General features: G+C 33.5%; 4 protein-coding genes across 5 annotated transcripts; 2 read left to right on the top strand and 2 right to left on the bottom strand.

The window, feature by feature from the left end:
• Nucleotides 1-4,291: 4,291 nt before the first annotated feature.
• On the top strand, nt 4,292-6,629 carry LOC113777657 (alcohol dehydrogenase 1-like). Of its 2 annotated transcripts, none has more exons than XM_027322812.1 (10): nt 4,292-4,337; nt 4,545-4,681; nt 4,790-4,836; nt 4,940-5,265; nt 5,361-5,443; nt 5,549-5,624; nt 5,789-5,850; nt 5,932-6,027; nt 6,148-6,309; nt 6,513-6,629. In XM_027322812.1, exons 1-10 carry the CDS (start codon nt 4,292-4,294, stop codon nt 6,627-6,629), a joined length of 1,152 nt encoding a protein of 383 aa, XP_027178613.1. The 2 variants fall into 2 exon arrangements, with proteins under 2 accessions (XP_027178613.1, XP_027178614.1); XM_027322813.1 differs by having other exon boundaries at nt 4,313-4,376.
• Nucleotides 6,630-11,448: 4,819 nt separating this feature from the next.
• Nucleotides 11,449-12,222, top strand: LOC113778486 (cell wall / vacuolar inhibitor of fructosidase 2). Its single transcript, XM_027323913.1, has one exon. The coding sequence runs from the start codon at nt 11,572-11,574 to the stop codon at nt 12,106-12,108; it is 537 nt and encodes a 178-aa protein (XP_027179714.1). The 5' UTR covers nt 11,449-11,571; the 3' UTR covers nt 12,109-12,222.
• A 1,354-nt stretch (nt 12,223-13,576) lies between these two features.
• Nucleotides 13,577-14,845, bottom strand: LOC113776944 (putative late blight resistance protein homolog R1B-14). The gene has a single exon (XM_027321997.1). The coding sequence runs from the start codon at nt 14,843-14,845 to the stop codon at nt 13,577-13,579; it is 1,269 nt and encodes a 422-aa protein (XP_027177798.1).
• A 104-nt stretch (nt 14,846-14,949) lies between these two features.
• LOC113776943 (putative disease resistance RPP13-like protein 3) lies at nt 14,950-16,485 on the bottom strand. Its single transcript, XM_027321996.1, has one exon. It carries the CDS (start codon nt 16,483-16,485, stop codon nt 14,950-14,952), a length of 1,536 nt encoding a protein of 511 aa, XP_027177797.1.
• Nucleotides 16,486-19,167: the final 2,682 nt, after the last annotated feature.

The following is a 19,167-nucleotide window of genomic DNA, read 5'->3' as shown; positions in this document are numbered from 1 at the left end:
TAATAGAATAGATTTTCAAGGTTAAGTGTTCAGACCTACTACATTAAATTACACTGTGTAGAAGTCGCAAATTAGTGGGCATCTCAACCCATGCCAAAATATACTTGAAGTTGTACAAAATTTTTGCGTTATTGATAGGTTACATTTTTATCATTAATTTTATGATTGTTTCCCTCGTTTATATTACCAAATATTATATTAATTGATTGATTCTACTCATATTTGATATTTTATGCCAATTGTAGGAAGGTGGAGCAAAAAAAATAATAAAAGAGGTGATTTTCCAATAGTTTCCCAATTCAAGATGGAGTCTAGCTACATGGAGTATTGGATGAAAATTAGGAAACTACCACTTTTTATTAGATGTCTTATTAGGGAACAATTAGCATTAGTTGGAGAAGTTTCCTTTTGTAATTAGAATTCTATTTTTGGTTGGCCAATGGACGGCCGAAGTAGTAGACTTCAATTAGGGAACAAAGAGGAAGAAAAGGCGGGAATCCCGCGTGATTACTACCTTGGAGGGAACAAGAAAAAGGAGACGCCTGCTGGTCTCTTCTTTAGTTAGTCTTGAGGGAAAAAACCAATGGTTAGGGATGGATTCCTGCAGATTTCCCTTGAGGATATGTAGCTAAATTCCCGTTTTCTAGTCGAAGGTCAATTTGAGGACTCGATTCCAAATATCTGTGAGATCGAATTATTTCTACTTATTTCTTTTATTCATTGGTATTTGTACGTTTCCTGATTTAACTTCTTATGATTGTTATGTTATTTGAATGTCAAGGGCCCGATATTCGAATTAACCCAATAATCTACTGCCAGATTAATTGATTGAATCCATAATTGTTCAATTGATTAATATTAGTGGCGACTAGCGTGATTGGTTTCATGCTAGGGAAACGTATGATCTAACTTAAATGAACCCTCATAGCATGTTTGTTGCTTAGGGTTCGGCTTTTCTAATTCTTATTGCAATCGAGAAATTAAATCCTATGGTCGTACCTAGGGTTATTTCTTGGTTAGGAAAATAGTTAATGGTCGTACCTTGACTATCAAAAAAGTAAGGAAATGCTGGTTATTTATCACGTGTATGACAATTATAACCAATCTATTAATGAGTAATTGAATTATCTTTGCATCGATGATCAGTTGAATGAACCGTGTTTGAAAAGTTGCACCTTTGACTAGAGTCGTATTGGTTATTAATTAATTCTTGTTTATTTCTATTAGTTGTTTCATTAGTTAGTTAATTAGTTATTTTATATTCTCCAAAAAACCCCTAGACTTCGGACTCTGGAAGAAATGAATTATCCTCAGTCCCTGTGGATTCGACCCTACTCACCGCTATATACAAAATTTGTATTTTTCTTGAGTAGGTAATTATTATTGTACAGGCTCGACACCTGTCAATTATTTATGTGATTTTCTTTTTATAAAAGCAAATTTCATGAATAGATCACTGAAAATCTTCCAGTATGATTTTATTTATATCACTGTTTTAATGACAGGTTAAACATGTACTGGAAATTATATATCTGTAATTTAATAGATACAATAAATTTGAAAAATCATCAACATCTGAAAAATACAAGAAATTTCATAATTGTCTTCCTATAGATAAATCATTGTAGTTCCCTTTAGTGCATATTGTAATTTTAAACTCCAATATTAATGATGGGATCTGTTGAAATAGATTCAAGATCCAAAAACTTTCAAATCTGATAATTAGATCTAAAATAAACTTAGATTAACAATAAAATAAGAAAAAAAAATACAAAATCTCCATAGAAATCTCTACGAGGTTAGAAAATTCTCACTAGGAATCCCTATACTAAATAAATTTGGAAGAAACTTTATTAGAAAAACAAAACAAACAAAATTTATGTGGTTTTGAGGTAAGATGATTTTTATTTACTTTCAAATAATAAGTATTGAATTATAATTGGTCCAAAACCAATAATTTTAAAATGATTTTGCCTCTTATTGAAAAATTATTTATGGGCTAATCCTATGTCTTATATCAAATATATGCCCGCGAGACATACAAGGAAAATGGAAATCTTTTGGCTCCCTTGTGTCTTTGCTCATCTATGAAATATTAAACTTGACGTGTGCTGATTGAAGCATTATAATTTGTCCTTTCTCTGTATGTGAAACAATATAATAAGCCATATCAAATTTTGTTATTAATAATTTGAAATGAAAATGAACTTGTTAAATATCAAGTCTATATTTTAGTTGTCTTTTGCATGAAGCCATTCTCAAAATTTAATTGCTTTGCACTAATACAAGATTGTGAAAAATAGTGGGGCCAGTGAATATTTGTGAAGGAACTTGGTAAATATATCAACTACCAATTCCATCTACATGATGCGCAAACATAATACGGGGAAGGAAGGATAGTGAGACATTTGACCTTTAAATGCTATAAATCCTTTTTCATCTTGAAATCGGTTGCATGCAACTAAGTATTTGATGTATGACAATAAGGTAAGAAGTTTGACTGTGACAAATACTTTTCTCAACAAACAGATGTATATTGCTTAATTGGCGTTATGGCCAACTGAGCTTAGCGCTTTGAGTTTGCCTTTATGTGCAAAAATCCATTGAAATTGTTTAAATGGTTCCTATTAAGTTACTAGAGTACTGGCCATTGGAAAGAAATTGAAAATGATATTTGAGAAATTAAGTAGCTCTCAGTAGTAAATTATTGATAATTGATACGGATGATTCTTGATATATACTGAGGCTATTAGATACTAGCTACTGCAGTGGAAAAATTAAAAAAAATAAAAACAAATGTGGTTTAATCAACATATATCTGCCTATATATATATATATATTTGTAGTTAATTGCAAGTGTTTGAGAAATCTTCTCACCAAATAATGATGCAATATGACTATGTCAATTTTAGACAAAGCAAAGCACGCCTTTGGTCTAGCTCTAAAAGACTTAATAGAACTATGCCTATCAATGGTCGGATATGGGTTGGAATTAAATATTCTGGACCCGAACCTGTTTTAATATACCCGTTCCGAATTCTACTTGTCTATCTGGCGGGTCTTATACTTATATTCCTAGAACCAGGTCCGATGGGTCCCGAGTCAGGTCATGTCGACTCAATAGAAACAAGGTCCAACAAAATTTTGCACTTTGTATGGAATATTAGGGTTTGGTAATTTGGGAAAAACGTATTATTATCTTACGAAGTATTTATATTTATAATTATTAATCTATTTAAATGAGTCCAGATTGGATACGGGTCGAAATCTTATATTCCATATCCGATCCACTTTTTTGTTAGAATAAATAGGTACGGATCAGGATAATAAAACTATATCTCAACCCGTACCTTGAAAAAATAGCAGGTCTGTTCAGGGTTTGGGCCGAGACCCGGACCGTTGACAGGCCTAAATAGATCTAAGAGAGCTTAGGAAGGGGATACTTTAGTCCCAAGTAAGAGACATCCAAAGAGTTAGCATAAAGAACAACATGGAAGAGCGACAAGACAGTTAGAAAAGAGCTCAAAAGAACGAGAGCAAGAGGTTAAAGGAAATGAACGTTACCCCCAACCAGGTTTACTACTCTAATTAGCGGTAAAAGAAAGAAGAAGATTGCTCTTCAAAGACTAGACTTTTTTTTTTTTTTAATGAGCAAAGATTCATAGGAACCTGGGTTGATGCAAAACCGAAAACAGCTGATCAAAACTTGCTTCCAATATTCTAAAACCATGGATTTAGTTAGTGTCTTCATTTCTGGTCAAATCTAACAAGAATTTTTAATTGTTACTAGTAATCTTTTATATCAAGTTGTGACCAGCTTGCTTTCTCTTCTCTAACAAACTTTTATATCTTTTAATAATATTGGATTTGGACAATACAACTTTTCTTGTTTTCTTCATCCTAATCTGTAAACTGTATGCCAAAACTCAGGTTTGGTTAGTATCAAACAAATGGATTATACAGTCAACTAGTGATTCTTACCTGGCAAGGTCAACTACCCCATTTTGTTTTTGTTCTTTTGGTTGGTTTAAGGCAAAAGTCAACTAGTTGCAGAAACCAGGAATCCGAAACCACAGTATTATCTGTATGCAGCCATTTTGATTTGCATCCCAAAACTGCCGAAGCAATCGCAGTTTTGTTCTGAAGCCAAGAAAAATAATGGAACTCTAGCATTTAACTTGCACTTCAGCTGCTACTATATATATCCACCTTAAACAAACTATTTATCCACAACAAAACCATCTGCTTAAATTTGAATTTCATCACAAGTGAAGCTCTAAGAATATTCAAGATGTCTACTTACTTTAGTACTCAAGGTCAAGTGATACGCTGCAAAGGTACTTCCCCTTTAAATTCTAACATCATTTCTTTCCTCTGCTTTATCTGAGATAAAAAACCGTATAATTCTAATTTGGCTCATGAATTGTAGAAAGACCTCTTGCATGGCCAATTAACTTGTTTGAGTTATGAACAGTTGTTTATCATTCGTCTAATAATTGGTTTTGAACACTTGTTGAGTCTAATCTTGTTGCTGCAATTTACAGCTGCCGTGGCATGGGGACCAGGGAAGCCACTGGTAATTGAGGAAGTGGAGGTAGCACCACCCCAGGCAATGGAAGTTCGCCTCAAGATCCTCTTCACCTCACTTTGCCATACTGATGTTTACTTCTGGGAAGCCAAGGTTCCATTATGAATCATCTGTTGCATCTATGTTTTAATTTAGCATTGTTAGATACTACATTTCTGTTCCTTTCATACGTTTAACAAGCTTACTTTTGTCAATGTGCAGGGTCAGACCCCTGTGTTTCCAAGAATATTTGGCCACGAGGCTGCAGGGTATGGGAATAACTTGTCCCAGATTGACTTATAATACAAAATATTCTTTCTTAGGGTATTGATAATAACTTGTCTCAGATCCTTAATGAATTTTTGTTTGCAGAATTGTGGAAAGTGTCGGTGAGGGTGTGACGGAACTCAAACCTGGTGATCATGTGCTTCCTGTATTCACAGGAGAGTGCAAGGAATGCAGGCATTGTAAATCAGAGGAAAGCAATATGTGTGACCTCCTCAGGATCAATACTAACAGAGGAGTGATGCTTAATGATGGGAAGTCGAGATTTTCAATAAATGGAAAACCAATTTATCATTTTGTTGGAACTTCCACTTTCAGTGAATACACTGTGGTACATGTTGGCTGTGTTGCAAAGATCGACCCTGAAGCTCCACTTGATAAAGTTTGTGTTCTCAGCTGTGGAATTTCCACAGGTTGGAAAACTTTTCAGAAATTCAAGTCTCTATATGCTAACAGTTTTGATTTTCCACTGATACAATAACATGGAGAATGTATGCTAATGGTACAGGTCTTGGTGCAACCTTGAATGTTGCAAAGCCACCTAAGGGTTCAACTGTTGCCATTTTCGGTCTAGGAGCTGTTGGTCTTGCTGTAAGAATCTTTTCTGCACTTTAATTTTGCGTTAAAAGCAACATTCTTTACATACATTATAGCAGTAGCTCCTAAATTTCCATGCTATGGCTTCTTTATGATTAGGCTGCTGAAGGAGCTCGAATGGCTGGTGCTTCAAGAATTATTGGGGTTGATTTGAACTCAAACCGATTTGAAGAAGGTGCACAAGAAGCCCTTATAACATGCATTTCAATCTTTTCATACTTTCCTGAGCTATAGATGCACTTAAATCACTAGAGAAACTAAGGTGAAATATAAGAAAAAAAATACTTGGCTATTTTTGTTATTGCTTTCTGACTTTTGTTTTCTTTTATCTGCAACCAGCCAAGAAATTCGGTGTCACGGAGTTTGTGAACCCAAAAGACTACAACAAGCCTGTGCAAGAGGTAATTCTTGTTTCTGCAGTAATTTACAATGTGACGACAATGAATATTCAACTCACAATGCCTGGAACAGTTTTTCTTCAGGTTCTTGCAGAGATGACAGATGGGGGTGTAGATCGCAGTGTTGAATGTACTGGAAGTATCAACGCAATGATCTCTGCATTTGAATGTGTTCATGATGTAATCTCCTTACTTTATCCTTTGTTCTAAGAATTGCAATGCCTTGCTATTAGGATATTTCAAGAAGACAATAATTAGTAATCTGAAAGTCTGGATATACTGAATCCTACGACCTTGCAGGGATGGGGTGTTGCTGTACTTGTTGGAGTACCAAATAAGGATGATGCATTCAAGACTCATCCAATCAATGTCCTGAATGAAAAGACACTCAAGGGTACATTTTTCGGCAACTATAAGCCTCGAACTGACCTTCCCTCAGTGGTGGAAAAGTACATGAATAAGGTAAGCTTATTTCTCCTGTGAAAAACTGATTATCCAGACTGTCATTTAAAGTATTTAGAAGCATCTATATGAAGAAGGAAGCTATAGCGATTAACGATCGATTCTATACATATACTAGCCAACTGCACTGACATGTTATCTTCCAGAATCAAGCGCTAATTTTGTGCCTCAAGTTATCTTGAACAATCATTTTTTGCTTGCAGGAGCTTGAACTTGAGAAGTTCATCACCCATGAAGTGCCTTTCTCAGAAATCAACAAGGCATTTGAATACATGCTGAAAGGAGAGGGCCTTCGATGCATCATTCATATGGGAGCATAAACCACCATCTTGTCGAAATGTCAAATTACATGAGCTTGAAGGCAGTGAATGAATAAAATAGTTTGCTGAAATTGATATGTGTTGAAATGGTCAATATCTTCATATGTACCAGAGAATTTACCTTGTAACTTACCTTTCTTATTCCCTCCACAGTGTACATAAATAAAGACTATTAAAATATCTCAAATGTTACATATGTCATCCACTGAATGAACTTTCCAAGACACTCCTCTGCTGTTACTTTACCTTTCTCTCATAGATTCAATTTTCCTCTGGATAAAACTAAATTCTGAAATTTTAATACCCCATAACATTTTGTCTTGAAGCTGATTACGATGATAAAAATTGCTAGATTTAATTAATGTGTAACAATCTAAACTTGGAGTTTTTGAACTGTCAATAATCCTTATCTTCGGTTTTTTTTTTCCTAACTTTTGCTTTAATTTTCTTAAAAATGATGTTAGGGGGTTTGTGATAGATATTGGCAGTTTATACGGTTTAGATCATAATTTGGTCAAACTATAAGGCTTATTTTGTAATTTGGACAAACCTTGGGAACGTAAATGTATTTTAAGAAAAATCTCAATTTTATCATTTTAATATTTCCGTTGGTGAGTTTTGGATGCCAGTAACTTATAATGTAAAGAAAACCTCAAGGGAGATAAAAGGTATTAGCCTTTGTCTCGTGTGGATGAAAAATTACAAGGCTTATTTGGATTGTGAGTTTTTGTTAAAAAATTTTAAAATATTTTTTTGATACATTTTTTTAATCATCTTTTTATCTCACATACATCATATATTATTATATTATTTTTTTTCCCAAAAACTTCAAAAATTTACAATCCAAACAGGCCCAGCCGTTTGGATGGATTTAGATTTCATCACAAGTTTATGTCCCTTAATGCATCCAAGAGATCAAGAGCTGAATTTTCCTTGCCAAAAATTGTGGTTAGTGGCATATGCACCTGTCCAGGATGATTACTTTTGGTGTGATTTTTAAGTTTATCGTAAAAATATTTTTTTCCACCCCTATCTCCATATCTTTTCACCTCCAACTGTTAAACACAAAATTCGAACATATGAAAAATAATACGTCTATACCTATATGACATCCATTGAAGTTGCGATGGGAAGTAGGAGTCTTAATGTCTTTTCACATTATTCAACAAAATTAGGGAGATTGACGTTAACATGTATTAGAATGTCAATATCATTTCCTTGAATATGTTAAAACCCTGCAAATAAGAATGTTCATGGTAATGACCTAAGCTCTTAGTCAGTGGCGAAGCAACATGCAAGCAAGTGGGGTCAATTAACCCCACTTAACTTTGGAAAATTAGTTTTTAGGCTTAGGAAATTTAGAAAATTTTAAAATTACATCTTATTTGACCCCCACTAAATTTTATCAAATTCTCTTTTCTATATACATTGATCCTAAACAATTGAAATTTCATAATTCTTACCATCACAATAATTTTGAATTTATTTCAACTTATTTATGCCTTATGGAAGTTAGTTCAAGAATAAATTCATCCAAAGTTTCCAAAAACAAAGGTGAACTTTCTTGAGTGGAGTGAGAAAATCAATTCTTCAAATTTCAAAGTTTCCAAAACAAGAATTTTTCAAGTGGATGGTAAATTTTTTTATTTATAATACAATATTAAGTTATTATGATTTTTATTTATAGCATGGTAAAGATAAATTTCTTTAAAAAAAGCTCATAGAAGATCACGTTGATGGTGATTCGCAGATTATTTTATAAAATCAACAGGTCCATTTAGTTACATTGAAAAAGATGTATTTAACAAAATTGATAATGAATGATTTTTGTAGTGATTTAAAAAAAAAATGGGTACTCATATGATACAATTTTAACCTATATGTAACATTAGTAGCTTTTATTTTTTTTTAAAAAAATAAGTTTTGCTATACTAGAATTTGACTCCACTTAATCTGGGGTTTTAGCTGCACAATTGAATATGTGTGTGTGCGCGCGCATGCGCGTGTGTGTAATAAAGTCGAAATAGCAGAAAATAACTTCAGCATTTTCTCATTTGCAGTCATTAGAGAAATTTACCATATCGTAGCCCATACACTGTCTCCATTAAATTTTCAGTAACTTATTTGCAGATAATTTTTTTTTCTTGACTTGTTACCCAAATTGATGAGTCCCAATTCACATGCTAGCAGCTCATGCCTTATCAGCTATGCCAAAACAAGTCCAAAAAGTTGTTAAGAACTGTATACATCTGCAGATATCAACAAAGGTCAATTTGCTCGAAGATCAGATGTGATTAGATTTTTCCCCTTCAAGAAACCAAAGTGCAATAATTCCAGGGCCCAGAGACCCTTTGTACCTGGAACATATGCCAAGACATTGGAAATCTTTAGCAGAGGAATTTTATCTTTCAAAATTGGTTGTTCCCCATTGCATTTATTCGGCGACCCGTGACCTTGTTTTGGATGCTGGCCATCTTTCAAAAGTGATAAAAAAAAAATGCTAGCCTTAAATACATTTTGTCCCCTTGTAATTAGGTGTTAGAAGCAAATTGCTCCCCGTATTCAAGAAACCTACAAATGACCCCTTGATGATAATAGTCTAATGTATTTAAATAGCAGAAAGATAATTATGCCCTTATTGTTAGAATATTGTCCAATGAACTTCATTGTTACGAAGATAATATTGTCTTTTACTCTTTCTTCTTGTTGTTTTCCTTTTTATTGTTTAAATTTCTTTCCTACTAAGAAATACAAATTTCATAATCATGTTCTAAAGAATTTCTTATGAAAAATTTAATTATCATAAGAAATTAAATAGAATATATTTATTTTAAGTAACTCTTAGTTTATTTACAAATTCTTGTTATGCATTAATTGTTGCTAAAAATAATTAATGTTTAATATAAACATTTTACTCCTATTTTCTGTTTTTCTTCATTTACTTTTCTTCTTTATGCTTATTAACAGTTCGTTGGACACTTAATCATATATAGTTTTTTTTTAGTTGAATATCTAATTATCATAAATTATTGCAAGAAACTAAAAAGGTGCATATTTAGTAATAATATTTTATGTCATTTCTATTTTTATTAATAATCAATGCATCATAAACATTTTATTAATAAGTAATGCATACTAGTGTATCATCAACATTTTATCAATAATTATTTTTTGGAATAAATTGAGGAGTGGTGTCCTCCCTCTCTCTGGGGTTAGCCGATTAAAAAAATAGTTTATCAATAATTAATACACAACAAGAATCTATTGAAGAAAATAGAAACTATTTAAGGTTTTTTTATTATATATACACTTTCTCATTTTGTATAATAATTTGTGATTGTTAAATATTTTACACAACTAAATAATGATAAATATATTTACCATAAAAAAATTGCTTCCAAACAACAAAATAAGTTAAACCAAAAAAATAAATGCTTTAGTACATTATGCTTCAAATTTGTATATCATAGTCTATGAAGTAAAAAGAAATTGGGGGGCTACAGGTACATTTTCCTAGTAGTCAATTGGGGGCAATTTGTATATTTTGAAAATGCAGGAGTTAATTTGCTACTTGACCCTAATTACAAGAGGACAATACGTGATTAAGCCTAACTGTTATTGCTCCTTCTAAATTAGCCCTTGCATGAAATAAATATTAAAGACAAAAAAAAAAAAAACCAGTAGGAAACCTGAATAATTGGGTTTTAAACACTTACTACTATTGTTATTTTAATTTGCAGACAATAAAATAAAGATTTTTTTTCTACAATTTATGATGGGATAATATTTGTAACCTCCCTTGAGATTTGTCATAATATCACTTAGCATCTCTAAAGTTTTCTAAAGGGTATCTTACCTCTTTTGTCGATTTGAGAAGATTGGATGTCACCCTCACTAAAGATCATAATTGATGATATTACCCAACTCAATCTAAATAGTTGTTTAAAGCGAAAAAAATCTAGACAAAAAAATAAATACGAAATTGCCATCCCATATTGGCACCATTTCGGGTGATTTTTTGACATAATTGTCTACCAAATAAAAGCAGTATTTTTGTTGGAGTCCATATTTCTCTTGCTCTTGGGAATAACCGAGGACAATTAGCAGATTTTTAGCACTACCTTCAAGGTTATAACTTGGCATGTTTTGCTAGAAGATTTTTTTTCTTTTGAATTTTCTCTTAATTTGCCCATTTTACTGCTAAATTTGTTTGCTTCTGTTGCTGTAACTTGTGCAGCTGAAGCAACAGCAGCACTAATAGTTGCTGCAACGATCATTAAAGGTATTGCTATCTTGTTGCAACTTTGCTGTTGTAGTACTTATAATCTCCCCATCATGACCTTTACTCATTAGAGTCATTTTGATTTTCATTGCTGCCGCAATATTCACAAATAGGACACATAATGGCAGAAATGGAACCAAAGTATTGTATTTCTTTTAGTATGCATTTTTAATCTTTAATACAAAGGATCGAAATGTCATATAAAGTGTCAACTAATTGAGGTAAGAGAGGCTTTAAAAACCTCAAGAGTACTAAGTGATGTTATGGCAAATCTCGGGGGTGGTTTCTGATATTATCCTTTCTTTATACAAGTGGCTTACAAAAGAAAAGATTTCAAATTTAAAATGAGTTGTATTTCATGCATATGCACCTATCAGTGTACAAATGATAATCCACTAGTTCTTAATGTACATCTAAGGAAATTCTTTGCAAGTCTTGATTTCAATATGAGGACTAAAGTCTGTGAACATTGGTGGATTAGACACAGTAAAAGCCACTAGAAATAGTCTAAAGTCGAATTAGATCCTTGTATTCAGCCAAAGGAACAAAAACAAATCATTTAATACAAAGCAATGATTGCTAGATCTCCATTCTTTTTCCACCATAAAAGAAAGGAACTGTTTCACACTTCTTTCTCCCTCCATCCCTTCTCTTTCTTCCATGGCCTACTCTTCATTTGCCATAGTTCTTGCTTTGTGCATTTCATTTCAATTGGCAATTCATGTCCAGGGTGACTCAAGTTTAATAGAAAGCACTTGCAAAGTCACAAACTACTATGACCTTTGCATATCATCCCTCAAATCAAACTTGACCAGCCTAAATGCAGACGCCAATGGATTGGCAATTATTATGGTTAGAGTAGCAATGGCCAATGCCACAGCTACCAACACATACCTTTCCTCCCAAGTTCTGAGTGCCACAAATGATACACTGATGAAGAAGCTCATTAAAGATTGTGCCAAAAAATATTCCTATGCCATTGAAGCTCTTCAAGCTTCACTTCAAGATTTGGATGCTGAGATATATGACTATGCTTACATAAATGTTATGGCTGCAGCTGATTATCCAAATGTTTGTCACAACAGCTTTAGGCGCTCTCCAGGGGTGGCTTATCCACATGAGCTAGCTGCAAGGGAAGATGGTTTGAAGCATATTTGTGAAGTGGCTTTAGGAATCATTGATAGTCTTGGAAGGTGATTTTGCTGTATTTTTAAAAAATCTCATTTTCTATTCCTCCTGTTCCTCCTATAACCAATGGGACAAATTGTTGTATGTCGGTGTTTCTTTGCAATATAACCCCTCCTTTTTCCTTTTGCTGGTCTTTACTTTCGAAAAAAGATGTAAATGCTTATTGATATCCTTCTGTATTATAGAATTTATATATAGGGGAGTCATAGATATAATTCGAAAATATAAGCATTTTAATTTATGATGGTAACAAATGCAGATGGGCGAATTCCACTTTGAACCCGTTAATTATACTCGAATTCTCACTCTGATCTCTAAACTTCAAAATGGAACACTTTAATTCCTAAATTATAAAATTTGTTGTACTTAGGTTCCTAAAATATAGAACTTGTCCACTCAGTCCCTAAAGTATAAAATTTGTTCCGTTTTAGTTCCTAAAGGATACCCCCTTAGGCATAAAATTTGTCTCACTTCCTTAATAATGTTATTTAAGTGGGACAAATTTTATAGTTTAGGGACTAAAGTGTTCTATTTTAAGGACTAAAGTAGAAATTTAAGGACTAAATTAGAAATTTAAGTATAATTAAAGGGTGTAAAGTGGAATCAACCCCAAATAGGACCATCTTTCAAGATTTCATCTTCATTTTTCTTCTAGAGTTTAAATTTTTCTTCTAGAGTTTAACTAGCACAAACAAGGAGAATATACCACTAGGAAAGAAACCATACAGTTTATGAACATAAATGAACCCAAGTTAGTAATTCAATTTGGACAATGATATTTTATGACGCTATTTGATATCTGCACACCAGCACCACCTTAATTTTCATTGCATCCTAAGCCAATTTAATATAGTGAAGGCGTATAAATATCAATGCAGGAGTGTAAATATCATTTCGCTTGACTTTAATTTTTTTAAAAATTTTTAATTTTTATTGCATCCTAAGCCAATTTAAGATAGTGAAGGCGTATAAATATCAATGCAGGCATGTAAATATCATTTCCCTTACTTTTATTTTAAAAAAAATTTTTTTGTTTTATTTGGCGTTGGGGTAGTGAAGGAGTATGCTGTTTGTTTTGATGAGTTGAGTTAGACTCGATAAAGTCCCATTGCTCCCCTCCTTGCCCTTGCTTTTGCCCCAACTATTGTCAAATCTTGGCTATGCCCCGTCAATGCATGGATGCACTAATCACAGAATTTTAACACAGAACCTACATTTTCAATTCACAATTGGCGCATGACATCCGCTACAATTCGGATTTCAAGTAGGATTTCTACTGGCAGATCAAGAAACCATGCAAGAATTTGATGATTCTTTTCTATTTGTCTGCTATAATAAGCAACAATAATTGGACAGCTAAACTTTAGATAGCATATGACATTACTTTTGAACTGTAGTACATGGCAATGAAGTGGTGCCAAAGTAAAATTTCATCCAATATACACAAGTACCTTTTAATTCTGGACTGAAAACTCCTCTATTCCTCTTCAAAGTTGGGGTGGATCAAGACCTTCAATTCATCGTTGCCCATGTATCTCTGTGATTCTTGAATTCGCCTAGCTGAATCTGCCAGAGACTGAGATGAATGATATACCTCAATTATCTCAAGTGTATAGATCTCTTCAAAGCTAGATGGTATTTCCTCCAAATCTAGACATCCATTTAACACCAATTGCTCAAGGCAAGGGAAGCTGCTGCTTGAGGCAATCCATTGCTGAAGATCTGTGTGTGAAAGTTTCAAGAACTTGAGATGACAAAACCCCTCATCGCCTGTTTCCCATTTTGGTCCATTGAAGAAATTGTCCTTTATTTTCAGAATCTCCAAGTTTGGTAGCATCCCAATGACTGACATTCCTTTCCAGTCTATATGACTACCTATCAGAGTCAGCTTCTTCAAATGTGGAGGAAATTTACTTGGTTCAGGGACGCTGAATGGTACCATGCCAAATGTCTGATAATGAAACTTCAATGTTTCTAGCAGTTCCAAACTAGAAAGATCAGGGAATTCAAGGTGTTCAGTTGTGTTTGATAAAGTTAGATGGCATGCTAAATTTGTGACATTGGGAATTCTTGCCAGAACATCCTGAATTGAACCTGAAGGACATAGATGGGAAATAGATTGCAGATTGCATAGCACAGAAATAGTTGAAGAAGTCAAAGAGGTACTTTGGAAATCTAGTTCCCCTGAAATATGCAAATGCCTCAACTTTATCATTCTCCAAATATCTTGAGGTAAGATAACCCTTTGTCCCTTCTCTGTATCAAGGATAAAGGTCTCGAGATTCCACAGGCTAGACAGGGGTGGCAACTTCCTAATGCTGTAAATCAGAAGTGCCAAGTACTTCAAATGAACTAGTTTTACTATCTCCATTGGAAAGTCTTCTAGCATCATATATCCTAAATCCAACACCCTGAGAAGTTTATACACAAATGACCTTCTCCAGTCTGTAAATATGCTTCTGTGCAAGATGACATCATTTTTCTTGAAAGAGTGAAAACAGTAAGAGTGAAAGCATTTACAATAATCTGGAATCCTGTAGGCTTGAATGCCAGCTCTTAGTTCTTTACCAGCATTGAAGTAGTGATAGAGGATTGGTCGAGTTCTTGGTGAAGTAGAAATTTGTGAATATCCGCAACTCGGCTGCAAGAACTTCTCATCCTTGGCTTTCTGGACACATAAATCTCTTAATAGATCATGAACATGGAAAGTCTTAATGCCACCATTGGACCTTCTCTTGGAAACCATAACTAGACTTCTGTCAACAAGATCTTTCAAGTAATCTTCTGCTACATCTTCCACTTTCTTTTCTCCATTAGACAAGACAAATCCCTCCGCAATCCATGACGGGATTAGAAATTTGTGAATATCCGCCAACTCGGCTGCAAGAACTTCTCATCCTTGGCTTTCTGGACACATAAATCTCTTAATAGATCATGAACATGGAAAGTCTTAATGCCGCCATTGGACCTTCTCTTGGAAACCATAACTAGACTTCTGTCAACAAGATCTTTCAAGTAATCTTCTGCTACATCTTCCACTTTCTTTTCTCCATTAGACTCGACAAATCCCTCCGCAATCCATGACGGGATTAGTTTCTTCACGGGGATTTCATGGTTCCAGGGAAATGATCCAAGATAAAGAAAGCACGATTTCAATGAACTAGGCAAGTGTTGATAACTCAATCCTAAAATGCCCATGAATTTTTCTTGTTCACCACCTAAACATGCAGTTGTGTTCTGATTAATGTAATTCCACCACTCTTGAGTCTTATTTTTCTTTGCAAGCCCAGCTAAAACAACAATTGCGAGTGGTAGTCCTTCGCATTTTGCAACAATTTCACTCCCTAATTCCATGAGCTCTTCAGGGCAGGTTTCATTAGTAAAAACTTTACTTTCAAATAAGTTCCAACTCTCATCGTGATTCAGAAATCGCAGAAAATGAACAGAGTTGCGTGGACTTATTTCCAAAACCGCATCTTTGATCTGACTAGTGATCAAGATTTTACTACCTATCATATCATCTGGAAAATACCACTTCATCGTGCTCCAGGACCCAAAATCCCATATATCATCAATAACAACAAGATATCTTTTCCCCTTTAAACGCTTGTACAACTTCTCTCCAATTTCATCACGAGTCATTTTGTGCAGAGATTTTTTATCATCGGTGATTAAACTTAAGATGTCATGCAATGCATTTTTTACCTCAAGATTTTGAAGCCCAGAAGTCCATCCATGAACATGGAAGTGATAAACAACCCGTGGATCGTTATACAATCTTTTTGCCAAAGTTGTCTTGCCAATTCCTGCCATCCCAACAAGGGAAATCACCTCCAGTTGCTTCTCTTCCCCAGTAAGCTTGTCCAGCAGCAAGGTTACCTCATCATCAAAGCCTACCATTTTTTCTTCCTTCAAAATGGAAACACTGTTCTTGGTTCTTGACAAAACTTCATCTGAAGCTATCCCAACTTCTTCAACTGCCAGGAAAGAACTGGAGGCATCATTATGAAGAGACAACAGTTCTTTCTTGAATAAATCAATCTGTTTTGCACGGAAAGCAAGCTCTCGGGATTTCTTGAAGAGACTATCAACATCTGTTCCAGTTATATTATTGTTGTTTTTGACAGCATTGATGACATAAGAGTCAGTGGCATCTAATATCTTCAAGACCACATCTCTAATCTCTGTAAGCAAGAAAGCTTGGTTTTCCTTTTGGTCAAACGGGGCTTGTCCTAATCTTTTCAGAAAGGATTTAATGATTTTCAGATCCTCATAGAGGGATATCACAATCAGGCAGTCTGCAACAAGGATTGAATGGGAGGCATTGCTCAGTACTAACTCGAGGTTTTCCAATAGAAACTCTACAGCAATGTCTGCTTCATCCATGTCGTTTCTTAACAGATTTGGTTGTGTTGTGGAGATGGAACAGTAATATGTAACTCTAATTTAGGCCTTCTTGTACTGAGTCTACTGGATGGCCTGCTTTTGATTCTTAAAGGTTGAATGTTGAAATACCTGCTTCTGGAGGCTAGAAACCTTGGTTGAATAACCATGACCATGAGAAATCATGGACAACTACCATACTACCTAATCATCTTATTTAATTGTTGTGGTCATACATTTATACTTTGCGATGAGTTTAATTAATAAGTACTCAACTTTCTGTTTTGTAAATTAGTGTATATGTTTGACATTTGAACACTTCCTTGTAAGACTAGTTCATCTCTTCATGTTGGGCTTACACGACGACAATAGAATAATTCAACTTTGTAGTAGATCAGTCATGATGCTTTCTCAGCTCGATATATTGAGCCTGCAAGTTATTTTGGACATGATGGATATAAAGATCATGCAATTTCTTTTTAGTTTTCTTTTTTCATTAGAGGAGAGGTGGAATTTAAGAAGCGCAGAGGGGAAAGGAAATTTTAAAATTAAATCTCTAAGTTCTGCTCCTCAATTTTAGCTATTAAATCGAGGCCTCTTTGACAATTTTCCTCCTTAATTACAGTAAATGAATACTTTCATGAATATTAAGTTTCAATAACATAACTTTTTCCATACTAGAAAAATATGAATAATGTAAGAAACAACAAACAGTAAGGTTACTAGGCCAAAAGGTGAAGGTCGAGAGCAAGCAAGATTAATGAGGTAAAAGAAAAATTATAGAGTTCTAAGTGAATAAGAATAAAAAACTATATGGCTAGTGTTGATGATATTTGGGCAGAAACTCTATAAAAATCGCCTTGAAATTTGGATTTTCCCAAACTTGTCCAAATTAAAGATGCTAAGTTCTTCTAACAATCTAAAGCAACTTCCTGTACGAGCAAAACTAAAATTCAAGGAGATGCTTGAAGGCGAATTTAATCAGTTTGTACCTATATTTTTGTTGGAAAATTAGAAGAATTTAATCTTTATCCCAAATGAAGCACCATTTAAAAGATATATATGTGTGAAATATAGGACAAAGATACAGTGGCCCAAGGATGCAATCTACCTTACAATTCACTACATAAGTTAAAAAGAGAATGAAGAATATTTCTTTGATTGTATTATCAATGCATAAATGAAGAAGTGATTTATGAAAAAGTTTGTTCCATCTAACTTAAATATATAAGCCTTGTTCTAGTTCAATGACATAGTATGACTTTTGGCGAGAAAAAATATATACTGCAAAATTATTCATTATTAGCTTACCAATTTAGTAAGAACCAAAACCTAGTTTAGAACACTAACTTCCCATATATTAATTCGGAACATGTGCTTTGCATGTTTCATTTTGTTCCTTAGAAGACTAATAGGGAAAAAAAATGCTTTAGTTGTATTTTTTTTCTTTTCTATTTTTAGTGTAAGTAGGACCTCTAAAACCCGAGATCTCTTATTTATATTTTCCCTTCCCGTATCACCTAACCTATCCTTTGAAAATCAAAATTTAATATTTTTTAGCCCCCCCCCCCTCTTTGCTTCTTGGTCCTTCCCTCTGCATCTCTAAATATTAATATTTTTTTGTGACCTTCCCCTTTCTTTACTTGTGATGAAGTGCTCTAAATTATATTAAGTTGATTGTTGGTTGCTTATGACTTATGCTAAGGAAATATGCTTAAAAATAAAAGCTAAAGTTGTTTAATTAGAATATAAATTAATTACTCATATCACTAAAATCTACCAACACATATATATAAGATTTTTTTTTTTTGTTTTTTAACTTCTAGCTGGCCTCTTATAACAAATGAACAGTTTTATGTATATTGGAAGAGAGATTTAATACACATCTTAGTTTCAATAAAAACCATAATTTCTTCCATTTGAAACAAAAAACATTAAGTAAGAAACAATAAATTAATAGTAAAATTACTTGAGATTGCTGAAGATGGAGCCTTAGGTCCCTGGTTCGAACCTTGCTGCTAGCAAGTTGTGGAGGGTGGGGAATAGTTTGCGGGTCCACTCCCTGCGGGACACCCAAAAAAAAAATAGTAAAATTACCAAACCAAAAGGTGAAGATCGTAAGCAAGCAGATTGAGGTAAAAGATAAGTATATAATTTCTAATTGAATAAGAAATTAAAAAATATTTGGGCATGATATATGACCAAAAATTCAATAAAATTTACTAAACAAGAGAAAGATAAATTATTAACAATATATTTAGAAATTTTTTAATGTTCTAATCTTTTGTCCAAATCGATGGCCTAAAAACAAGAGCAAGATAAATTATTAACAATAAATTTAGAAACTTATTTGAGGCATTCTCAAAGTACAAATGTTATATTTTTTTTCTAATCATAACAATTCTTTCTTTTGCATTTCTTGTACGGATCAATCACTTCAAATATTACAAAAAGTTTTTTAACCTCATTAATACGTTGTAATTCCTAAGAATTTAACTTGGTTTGTTTTAAAAACTAAAGATCCACAAGAAAAGGATAATTTTACAATAGAAATGTTTTATCTCTTTTAAAATGAGTTTTCAAATCATATCTTTTGAAATTGGCTCATAAATTTACGAGAAGTCGTTATAAACCCTAAAGGAGTCTTCTCAAATTATCCCTCATTTTTTTGAAAAAATTGCCAAA

The sequence above is a fragment of the Coffea eugenioides genome, chromosome 7 (assembly GCF_003713205.1).
Source record: "Coffea eugenioides isolate CCC68of chromosome 7, Ceug_1.0, whole genome shotgun sequence".
NCBI classification, from domain to species: domain Eukaryota; kingdom Viridiplantae; phylum Streptophyta; class Magnoliopsida; order Gentianales; family Rubiaceae; genus Coffea; species Coffea eugenioides.
The sequence above is the reverse complement of the archived record's forward strand: the minus strand, read 5'-3'. Positions and strand labels throughout refer to the sequence as shown.

What these genes read in the sequence shown, in the direction of transcription:
- LOC113777657 (XM_027322812.1), top strand. Translation starts at nt 4,292, where the DNA reads ATGTCTACTTACTTTAGTACTCAAGGTCAAGTGATACGCTGCAAAG. An exon ending in CTCAAACCGATTTGAAGAAG is followed by an intron (nt 5,625 to 5,788) that starts GTGCACAAGAAG and finishes ATCTGCAACCAG; the next exon opens with CCAAGAAATTCGGTGTCACG. An exon ending in TGGAAAAGTACATGAATAAG is followed by an intron (nt 6,310 to 6,512) that starts GTAAGCTTATTT and finishes TTTTGCTTGCAG; the next exon opens with GAGCTTGAACTTGAGAAGTT.
- LOC113776944 (XM_027321997.1), bottom strand. Translation starts at nt 14,845, where the DNA reads ATGGTTTCCAAGAGAAGGTCCAATGGTGGCATTAAGACTTTCCATGTT.
- LOC113778486 (XM_027323913.1), top strand. Translation starts at nt 11,572, where the DNA reads ATGGCCTACTCTTCATTTGCCATAGTTCTTGCTTTGTGCATTTCATTT.
- LOC113776943 (XM_027321996.1), bottom strand. Translation starts at nt 16,485, where the DNA reads ATGGATGAAGCAGACATTGCTGTAGAGTTTCTATTGGAAAACCTCGAG.